This window comes from Sander lucioperca, chromosome 15, assembly GCF_008315115.2.
Source record: "Sander lucioperca isolate FBNREF2018 chromosome 15, SLUC_FBN_1.2, whole genome shotgun sequence".
Classification (NCBI taxonomy): Eukaryota; Metazoa; Chordata; class Actinopteri; order Perciformes; family Percidae; genus Sander; species Sander lucioperca.
In genome coordinates, this window is record NC_050187.1 from 13,814,457 (window position 1) to 13,825,833 (window position 11,377).

At 42.0% G+C, this 11,377-nt stretch overlaps 1 protein-coding gene across 1 annotated transcript; it reads right to left on the reverse strand.

Moving 5' to 3' along the window:
• Nucleotides 1-5,126: 5,126 nt before the first annotated feature.
• npas4l (neuronal PAS domain protein 4 like) lies at nucleotides 5,127-10,259 on the reverse strand. Its single transcript, XM_031284321.2, has 10 exons — nucleotides 10,001-10,259; nucleotides 9,734-9,842; nucleotides 8,631-8,794; nucleotides 8,286-8,431; nucleotides 8,103-8,201; nucleotides 7,625-7,893; nucleotides 7,426-7,535; nucleotides 7,078-7,213; nucleotides 5,722-6,986; nucleotides 5,127-5,605 (listed from the first exon to the last, which is right to left on the reverse strand). Exons 1-10 carry the CDS (start codon nucleotides 10,110-10,112, stop codon nucleotides 5,577-5,579), a joined length of 2,439 nt encoding a protein of 812 aa, XP_031140181.1. The 5' UTR covers nucleotides 10,113-10,259; the 3' UTR covers nucleotides 5,127-5,576.
• Nucleotides 10,260-11,377: the final 1,118 nt, after the last annotated feature.

Genomic DNA, 11,377 nt, shown 5'->3' on the forward strand with positions numbered 1-11,377 from the left:
CACACTGGTTACTTTATATTTAATATTACACATATTTTATTTTGTTATATATACTATGTATGTAGGTTGTCAATTTTATTCTACACTTGTATACATACTCATTTTTTCATCCCTCTAAGTATATTTTTAATAGTATATATGTTGCTATTGTTTTATTTTAGCTGTCTTATTTTATTTTATCTTATTTTTTATCTTATTTATTATTTCTAGTATAGTTCTTGTATTTTCTGTATGTGTGTGAGGTAGTATGTGTGTAAAAGAAATTTGTCTTGGATGTATGTCCTTGGTAACTTGTAACTTGTAACTTGCTGCTTGTAATGGAGTAATTTCCCAATTTGGGATTAATAAAGTCTATCTATCTATCTATCTATCTATCTGTCTATCCATTTATCTGTCCCCATTATCACTGTAAACTGCTGTGTGAGAACAGAAGGCATATAGCAACATTAAGGTAAGTGGGGCTCAGCTGGGTTTTTTTTCCCTAAGAGAAACTGGGTCATCAAATTGATTTACACCAATCATACCAATTTAGAATGTATCCATGCTTTGTCATTCATGAATCCTTTTTTATTTGATTCTATTTATTGATGAATTTATTCACAATTGCATCTCACTTAATTGCTTCCTAATCATGTCCAAGCCTCTCTGAGCCCTCCATAAGATACATGTTTATTTGTGTTGGCCCCTGGGATTCTGCAGAAGTGGAGAGATAAACATGTTTATGATGCATACCCCGGACGATAGGCCTACATGTGATGCACTTCTGGCTGTTCTGCCACATGTGGGTAATCACTAGCAATCACTGCCATTTTCATCAATTACTTTAAATACCCACATTACTACACAAACAACAGCAGCGCTTGAAAAATCAAACTGTATCTTGCAGAGATCCACCTATGTGCTGCTGTGTATTGGAATTCCAGCACAGAGCATTGATTTTTTCTGAATGCTGGAGGTTGAGCTAATGGAGGGTAGATGCATAATATATTAAGAGATGTTTGCTCCCTAAAACCAGTATTGCTTCTGCACAAAGAGGAACTTAAGCATAAACCCAAGAAAATCTGTTTGGGATTGCTGTAAAGCACAATACTACATCCAGGCACGTACTCTAAAGTCCCTAATGGAAATTCTTATAGGAGAAAATGTTTTATTCAATACACAAGAATTTATATCAGCAAAGCATAATGTGTTTATCAAATCTTGACACAGTGGGATAAATGTCTCTTGTAGGGACAGGTGCTTTGCCTTAAGTAGCAAACTCCTCCCTTCGAGAGAACGGTAGAAAATAAATCAAACATTCATATGCAAGTAGGCTCCGCTGTAGGCTGCCATTTGTATTCTCCTCCCTGGTTGGCTTGCCTTTCTCTCATGAATATCAACGGGATGTGTTGACTTTGCATCACTGGGATCCAGTGTTTAAATAGAGCTGTGGTTACAGGCATGGCAGCAGGAGGAAGAGGAGAGGTCCTGAAGGAACAGGCTGCCTATTTTTGGTCTTTTTGTTTAACCCAATTATAGTGTCATTGTGTGCTGACTGAACCCACATCAGTCGGGTGCCTTCTTTTGAAAAGTGGGACAACAGCATTATAGACATGGCAATGTGAAGCAGCCAAAACAATTGGGGACTGTTTTTATACGTTGGGACAAGGAGAAAAATAAATCACACACTGAGCAGGATGTTCACATAGAGTGTGGAGAGTGAGAAGGCAGATTTGGGTTGACATACAATAACAGCTCAGATCTCCCTCAGTGTGCAACACCTTTCCGTAACCTTGCCGGCTAGCGTCCATGTCACCGCTTCCATCTGCCAAACAAGCCCGGAGCAAAATAGACAAAACACATTCTGGCTTTCCACATGACTTCATCTATTTCAAAATAAATGTATACCCTGAGATAAGCCTTCAATGGAGCCCTCAAGCCTGGTTGCAGTGACAATAAAAGCATAACGTTGGTAAATAAACGAAGTCACGGCAGCGCCACCTGAGGCCCTGTTGTCTGAAATCAGTGAAAGTTTCAATTTGGAGAGTTTTTCTTTGCAAGTAAATAAGGTAATAATTCGTGAGAAGCCAGCGTTGAGGTAGGATATGAAAACCTGGCTGCTTGTGGGAGGCACAGCTATGAAAAGAATCCTATCCATGAGCTGCTCTGTTTAACTGCACTGATGCGCTTTTCCCTCAGCATCTGCCCTCCAGCCATCCACCTGAAAAAAGCACTTTAAGAGCTACTGAAGTAGGGCAGATGACAGTTTTGCCCGTGTTTCTCTTTTGTGTTTCAGGGGTTTTTTTAAAGATTTTTTTGGGCATTTTAGGCCTTTATTTGTATAGGACAGCTTAGATTTGAAATGGGAGAGAGAGGGGAAATGACATGCAGCAAAGGGCCGCAGGTCGGAGTCAAACCTGCGGCCGCTGCGTCGAGAAGTAAACGCCCTGTGTTTCAGTTTTATTGTGTGGTATCATCTTCAGCCCCAATGCCGCTTTCAGATCCTAGATATGAATCATAGCATCACCCAAACAGCATTTCATCACTCACTTCCACTAGCAGACTCCTACAGTACTTCACCACTCCTGTGAGGCATAGATTTTGTTAATTTAATCTCACTTCATCTTGAATTAATATCAAGGAGGCAGGAGGGCCGCCTGTGTAATTAGTTGATACATTAATCCAAGTTACAGAGATTTGTTTGTGTGTGTGTGTGTGTGTGTGTGTGTGTGTGTGTGTGTGTGTGTGTGTGTGTGTTCCTGCTGTATATCTCTATATTTACTTGTATCTTCCATTATTGTCTTAACTTTGCCTTGGAATTTACAAGGTTATTCGGTTTTCAGTATTTAACATCATTGTCACACCCAAATGGCCTCCGATCTACTACTACTGCTACCATTAATAATAATGCAATACTACTTTCATTGATTTCTAAGTGAAAAATCACCAAACACCAACACTTCAACACACAGCCATGTCGGATCTAATAATAATCATGTATCCACAGCTACAGAAAAATGCCAAACTCCCTTTACTGCTGTGTTCCGTAGACATGGGGTTGTTGGGAGTATTAACAGTGTGTGCCGGTGAAATGAAAAGGTGGATTTTTGCTGTCTCCTTGGTGTGGACAAACACAGTGCCCCGGACTTGGTGTCACTGTGCCTCGGGGAAGTCATTATGATTCCAGGTGATGCAGGAAGACTGGAGCTCAGCAGATGTGGGGACTTGTTAGACACTTTATTTGCCATTGTACCTTTCAATAGACATCACTCTTAATTAGGTCTCCATGGAGAAGACTAGGCATATGGACTGTTTGCTCTTGGACGGACCGAATTATGTCCTTTTTGTGCTCTCATTGGCACACACACACACACACATAGATACACAGACTTTTTCAAGCTTGTTTAGGTAATATTACACTAATGGCATGGATGTATCTGTGTTGCTGGGAGGCTGTTGGAGCTATCACTCCATCTAGTGGCTGTTTTGACCCACATGAGAAAAACATGGGGGCTCTGCATTGCACACACTGCATAAGCAGCATGACTGTAGCGCCCCCTGTAAGCTTTCTGTTTGACATTCATGCACACGGCCCCGAGGGCTTCTCTGGAGCTACCTCTATTTAACCACGGTGATCCATCAGTCTCCTCAGTCAATTCACTTATTCGTCTAACTATTCATTTATGCATTAACTCTGCACATCTGTCCAAAGATGTAATTGATTCCTCTGTATACAGTTTATATGCTCTCATTGGTATGACCAGCCACAATATGTAAAAATCAATGGAACACTGAAGGGTGCTGGGGCTGTTTAGCCATCTGATCAGATGCAGAGAAAGTGCTCTTTAAACAATACAGTAGACCCATTTGCTATAAATAACTGTTCATGCATAGAGGTGTATTTTAATGCTGCACTAATCAATATTGCTACAACAACAATGGCTCAAGTTATTAAGTGCTATGTGGAAGGTCAGAGTTTTTTGGGCTCTTTCAGGTCATTGTTTTGGTTTTACAGCCTGCAGCTAATACTGTTTCGGTTCACTATCACCGCTCATTAGCAGTTTCCAGATGTGGCAGACAGCTGTCTTCAGCGAAAAAGCTCTTATGAACACACTGTATGCTACTTGCTCAGTACCAAACAGCAGACACACACAGTTAGGGACTAGCTGCTGAACATAGTGGGGCATTTAGCAGCTTAAGAAAACTTTCTCTCATGAGTTGAGAGACCAAAACAGCTAAACAGAGAGAGAACATTGGTTTTACATTTCTCAGGTGGACAGAAATAGGACTCAGAATGAATACTAATGCTGCTCCGTATCTGCAGGTCGGTAAATACACAACTGTTTGCTAACATATTTGCCTTAAAAACCTTTAAAGGCGATAATACTTTATGTTAAGTGTTGTGTTTACAACTTGTTGCACTGTCCCCAGATGGCCAAAAAAATCCATGTTTAAATTTAATTGTGGTCAAAAATGTTGCTTGGAACACTATTCTGAATTGACCTTACTGTCTAATTTTATTCAAGTAGATATGCCTACGTACCATCTTGGCACTAATAGAATAAAGTTATAGGTGGTATTGATTGTGATTTAAAGATATTAATGAGTCTAATAACAGAGTGGGGGCTGCATTTACTGTCAAATTCAGAGAGAGGAGAGTCAACCCTATTCATTATATCAACAAGCAACCCAATGCATTTTTTATGTTTTATTTCCATTTCAAACATATGAAGCAAATTGCAGGAATAACACAATAACAGTGAACATTCAGACACGTGCCAGTACCATAAAAAAAACTAATGTGGAGACAAAAGTTTAAGATTCACATTGCATTAAAGTAAAAACATTTTTAAGACAATTAAGTGAGAGAAAGAAGTGATGTTCAAAATAAATAGAATTAACTAATGACATTCTGACTTAGAATGTATTTAGATGTACCGCTGAGGTAGGTGTAAGTAACAATCATAATCTCACTGACTGATTTCTTTCTTCATAACAGCTGGAAAATATTAATGGCACACAGAAAAAAAGAGACAAAAGGAATGAAAAAGTTCTTTTTTTGTAAAATGAGAAGTGTCTTCCTTACACATTTTAAGGCACCTAAAACCAAACATTTAGATATGTCTCTTAGTTATAAGGAATGTGTGTGTTAAAGCTCTGCCAGTTAGCTTTGAAATCTCCATAATACTCCTTTAAATTAGCACGCCTTCTCATTTATAAAATTCTTGTGGCAATGACATTGATAAAGTGCTCAATAGTAAACTGTGGTCACTCAGCATTAGAAGAAAAATATACCTCCATTTCAGTGTGTAAGTGTTGTTGGACACATTTTTAAAAAGTACCTTTTTTCATAAAATGTAAGACATCAGCAAAACATAAAACACAGCTGACAGCAGTATTAAGAAATGAAGACAAAGCTGTTGTCTTGAAGAGCACATAGTCTACTTTGGATGCTTCTACATTTAGAAATGAGTCTTTTGAGGAAACAGTGTCTTCACAAAGATCGTTTCTCTGTCACTCGTCTTTAAATCCAGCGAAGGAAGATTGCCCTGACAATATGTCATACAAGTGGTAGTACAGTAAGTCACAGACTTATTTCAGTACAGGTTTTCTTCAGCAAGTCCATCTGAAAGGAGACAGAAAATAATATTAGTGAAATGTAACTGTAATACATGCATCCTACAATAAATATATCAAAGGAAAATCATTAGATCAGGGGCTGGATTGTTTGGTCGAAATTACCTTGCCGAAGGCCACTCTGCATATAGTGGTTGAGTTGATGCAACTCAGTGTTTTGGTCATAGTGTCCCGACTGCAAACTGAAGGGATCCATGGCAGTGAACTGCTCTGCAGGCAGCAGGTCCTCTGTGATGGGCGTGGAGAGCCAGAGGGGCTCCTGCTCCAACTGATGGGGCCCACTCCTGCAGCGCAACAAGCCCTGCTGGTAGCTGCATGCTACATCACCGGGGCCGGACACGCTGCTTTTCCTTGTAACCGCGTCCAGGTCTTTCAGAATGCTGTCGAACACGCCGCCATCGAGGACCATCTCGCGCTTAAGCGGAGAGGCTGAGGGGAGAGGAGGGTGATGGGGCCAGTCGCAGGCAGAGGGCAGGGTATTAGTGGTGGCAGGTTGGGCCACATTTTGAAGCGGACTTAGGGTGTGATACATGGCAAAGCTGCTGGCCAGGGAGGAGATCTGCTGAGTCAGAATACTGATCTCTGCCTGTTCCCTCTCGTTGTAATGGTTAGACTCTGTGGATGTGGGAGATTGGTTGGGGGTAAGAAGGCTGGAATGTATGGGCAACACATGGTGGGGAACATGATGCACTTGGACAAGGCTGCCACCTTGTGGCTGCTCTAGAAGGCTGAAGTCGTCTTGATGCAGAGCACAGTCCACGGGGCCCTCACACATGTCCGACACAGACAGGCAGTCAGGAACTAATCGAGCATCGGCGGAACAAGTTTGGAAATTGTAGGTCGGAGATGAGGAAGAGAGTGGAGAGGCTGCCTGATCAAAGGTTTGTTCAGCGGCTGCAGGGAGGGAGTCGGAGGGTGATTGGTGACAAGTAAGCCCTGCCTCTGGGTAGGAATAATAGGAGGGAGAGCACTCAGGGGAAGACAGCAGCTGATCTGTGTATCCATGCACATCCATCAGGAGGTCATGGCTGAGCTCCCGCTGCTGCAGAGGGGAGCTGGAGGAGGCTGGGCTGTAGGGAGGGGTGAAGAGAGCAGGGCTGTCACCCAAGGGAAAAGGTGAGCTATCGCCTCGGGAGGAGACACACACCACAAAGTATAAGTCTGGCTCGGACTCCCGCCTAGCTTTGGCACCTGGCTCCTCGCTTTGGCTGTCAAAACTCCTCTGTCTTTTAACACATTTAGCGTTGTTGTGGCTCTGAGCTTGGGGCGCCTGTTGACCCGCAAAATGGCATGAATTTGTCAGAGATAGAGATGATGGCCTGAAGGCAGCTCTGCTGATTTTCTCCTGCAGAAATCTGGCCTCCGTTTCACTACAAGAAAAAAATTATGTATTAAGTCGACGTGTGTGACATGAAAAACATTGAAACATTACTTAAACTGTAAATGTGAAGTTCGTCATACCTGATGATGAAGTTAGCGCAGCTCACGCTCTGGCACTCAGAGTCTTTGTTAGCTCGAATGTAGACCCAGGTCCACGAGAGATCCTTACACTGGAGTCTGAGCACCATCTCTACCTGGAAGCCGTCATCTGCCTGCACTGGACGGGACAGAGAAGATACATCCGTGGTTATTATCATGCACACAATGAAACCAGCGCTCCATCCCTAAATGTCTTACGCCAGCAAAATCAGCATGAAACTAAAGAAATTAAATTGAAATTAAAAAATGGTCTTTCTTGTTTTCACCTTTTGGAAATGAACAATGCCACCAGTGTACAACAATATATCCTGCAATGGATTATACACTTACTTAAACTTCTGTGAAAATCTGCACTCAAAGAAAGATCTTCAGGGTGGACAAGACCATACCACGACCGACCAGTCATCTCTTCTGCCGAACACCCCAAAAAATATACAACACTGAAAAAGAAAGACACAAAAATGTTTGTCAGTAACCAGTACGAGAACATTTTGCTTATATCTGTTTAAAGGAGGATGTATGAATGTACCTGTCGGACAGCTGAGTAAAGGACATATCGAGTCTGTGGACACTGTTGAAGCTGTGACAGAAGTGGGAGTCCGAGCTCCGCAGGCGGTTGACCGTGGGGGTGCAGAGGGCCACAAACAGAGGCTGGTTGTTGGGACAGGCTGAAGACGAGGACGGACAAGGCTGAGGGAAAGACTGGAAGCTCCCTCTGACCATCATGGAACAGCAGCTGCCGTGTTGCAGCTTGAAGGCCTTGGAGGTTTGCATACAACATATAAAGCTCCTCTCTGAAGAAAGATAACATATCAGTTTAGTCTTTCAGTATAAATAGGAAGAAATAGATGATTTTATAGCACAAAATAAATCAAGTGTTTGGTGGAAATGTGGCCTGCATAGCATAAAGAATACCAGCAACATGAGGCGACCAATCTCTTAAATGTGTGATAGTAACATGCAGTAATCACAGTTTCTTAAGGGATATCAAAGCCTTTAAAGTTACCTGATGAGTTGTTTTTAATGTCCAGGTTTGATTTAACAATATGAATGTCATGTGAGCGTTCCACCATGTCATAGAAAGTGTCTCCTTGAAGCACATCTATCTGGAAAAATTAGGTTTTACTATTAGATACAACACATTAAATCCCAATGTGAGATAAACTAAACTGTAAAAGATGTCCACTCACCATGGAAAGACCGAGATATTCTGCTACATTTTCAGACACATAGACCAGCCTCCCCTGTGCGGTAGTGACCAGAATGAAGCCGTGCAAGGCTTGAAGAAAGGCCTCGTATGGCAGAGAGCAGTGTGATCTCGCCCCAGCTGGGAGTCCTTAGGGAGAAAAGAGTGAGATCAGCCATGGTTACACTCTATGCATCTCTGCAGGTTGTCACAGCTGTTATCTTTGATATAATCCCTGCAGTATACTGCAAACTTAGTCCCATTTTTGTTTGACAGTGATGCAGGCTGAATGTAGATTAGTAGCTGAAAGATATTAAAGAATGACTGTAACTGAAGTGTGAAGACTTACCCTGGAAGAGAACAGACTTCCTGATGTAGGCGCAGATGGCGGCCATGGAGTGCAGGTAGGAGAGACGCTCCTGGTCCTCCTGGGTGATGGGCAACAGAGTGCGCATATTCCTGATCTCATGATTGATGTGGTCCCGTCGGGCTTTGGACGCTCCTTTGGTGGATCTGGGAGAGACCATGTTCACTGAGTTCAGAGGTTGGAAGAAAACTGGGGTAAACTAGAGCTGGGGAGCCAAACTATTGTCTACTGCCACACTTGCATTTCAATAGATCTGTCTGTGGTAATCCTTCAAGAAGCAATTGTGAAAAAAAAAAAAGAAATAAAATGAAGACAAAAGGAGTAATTGGCCTGAACTGATCTAGCCTCTTTCTCACAATTCAGCCTGGTGTCTCTTCCTCAAGGGTTCCTATGGAAACTGCTGATATGAGAGGCTGCCGTGTCTGTGGCAGACATGAGGGCTCTCTATAGACTTTGTCTGTGTGATCAGTATCTGTCTGGGCCCATCCACAGAGAGTCTTGGGTTTTTATAGCTGCCAGGGCTTCAGCGTGGGCGTCGCACACAAAGGGGAGGCTGGGCTTCTGCTGCTCCCTTCATTGCCATATAAAGTGGGTGTCCTCGGAGCGGGGCACCCCACGTCACCAGGACACAGAAAGTGCCACAAAAGGAGAATTCTATCAGTTTGTATCCCAGCACCTTAACAATTAAGATCCATTAAAATTATGTAATTGATAGCATGTGATTGGGATTTTTTTCTTTCAAATACTAGACCAAGCTTTAACTCTGCCAAAAGTAATTTATCAAGACTGGTGATGTTCCTCCAGAATGATTCTGCACTAAAGCATCCTTATAAAGGCTAATCTGAACCAGCTTGATTTTTTTGTTAATGCAGTTACAGCATCATTGTTGCCGGATTAGTATGTATCACATACAGTACCGGGCTGCAGACAGGAGAAAATTGGATTAAGTGCTCCCCGTGGTGTAAGTACTGCAGGCAGCAGAGTTGGGGTCTGACTTTTCTAAAGAGCAATGTGTTGATTCATCCACTGGAGGACGTGGAGCAGAGAAGAACAAGAACAAGAGGTGGAAGAGGAGTGTCACTGACCTGAACCTCCTGCAGGAGGTGCGGTGACCCTCGGGCAGATGATGAGACGTGCACGGAGCACTAACATGACATTTGCACCAAATATTCATTTCGACGCTGATGTAGCCACCTAAGGCAAAACACACATATATGATCAGAAAGCATACAATAAGTGTCAAAAACGCAATCAAATGTTTTTCCTTTATAAAATCAAACTTTGAGTAAAACCTGATCAAATGTGGCTAATTTTGACCCAGAATATTGAGAGTAAAGCCCCAGTGATCTTACCTTTGCAGGCTCTGGACTGGATGAGGAGTGTCGCGTCCTTCCTTTTATAGCCCACAAACACGACACAACTCATCCAACTCAGCCGGTGGGGAAGAAGAAAAAAAAATGGCATAATGTTACTTGTTGTGACGCCATGACAAATGACCGAGGCGGGTTATATTTAGTGAAGTGAGCCCTAAAAATAGGCCGTTAGATTGAACGTAGGACCCGATTCGGGCGTCTTAAAGTGGTAAAGATGCAAATGAGATATCATTAATATACGGTAGAAGAAATAGGCTGTGTGCGTGTGTGTGTGTGTGTGTGTGTGTGTGTGTGTGTGTGTGTGTGTGTGTGTGTGCGCGTGCGTGCGTGCGTGCGTGCGTGCGTGTGTGTGTGTGTGTGTGTGTTTTAAAAGTGTTGATAGCGAATCATTTTAACCGTGTGCAGGTGTTGGTCCGCGTTGTGTGCAAATATTGTGTTAATTAATTAACAGAGGATTAGTGGCCAATCAGCAGTAGGCTACCTGGCACAGATGCTTAGCACATTACAGTATGCAGTGTTGTTTAATGAGGACAGTTGGACTTCTCCAGATAAACACTTAGATTCATATTAAGAGAAAGCTCAAAGTCTTGACTATTAATTCATAATTAGCCTGGTTCATAATCGCCGCAAACGCTTTGATCAAAACGCCACTGGCGGTCAAACACACCCTGACACAGAGGGACCATTACCCCGTGTTTAAAAATCTTTTTATTTCTCGCTCAACACACACCCCTTACGTTTTTATTAATGGCGGAGACACCAAACCAGCTTTAACCCTTCTAACTTATTAAGAAAATATTGAATTACAAGTAAAAGTTCTGAATGTGAAATCCTACTAAAGTAACAGAAATTTTATGAAGGCAAAGTAAAACTGCCTCCTCTGACTGATATAATAAATTACGTTACTAACAGCCTACTAATGCATCAATGTGTAAGCAGCATTTTGTAGCAACTCGAGGTGCAGCAAGTTTTTATATAGCTGATAGTTTATTTGACTGGTTCCCAAACCAGGGGTCGGGCCCCTCCGAAGGGTCACAAGATATATCTGAGGGGACGTGAGATGATGAATGGGAGAGGAAAGAAAAAGAAAAAGAAAATTCTAATAGACAAATCTGTTTTCATTTTCTTGGGCTTTTCTCTAATCTTTATTTTTGTGTGAAATATTAGATCATTTGAACTGAAAAGAAATCATGTGAGAAGTTTAGAGGGGAAATCTGTCTTTGATCTGACTGTTGCCATACAAACTTTCTAATTCTTACTTACTTCATACTTTTATTCTTATATATTTCATAAAAGGATCATCACTTTTACTGACTTTGTCACTGCATATGTATTAACTGCATCCCTAACATAGGG

Excerpts from the sequence above, each read along its gene's own strand:
- npas4l (XM_031284321.2), bottom strand. The coding sequence starts at position 10,112 with ATGCCATTTTTTTTTCTTCTTCCCCACCGGCTGAGTTGGATGAGTTGT. Across the intron at positions 7,894-8,102 it reads ACATTAAAAACAACTCATCA|TCAGAGAGGAGCTTTATATG; the intron begins GGTAACTTTAAA and ends TGTTATCTTTCT. Across the intron at positions 7,214-7,425 it reads AGATTTTCACAGAAGTTTAA|TGCAGGCAGATGACGGCTTC; the intron begins GTAAGTGTATAA and ends TGTCCCGTCCAG.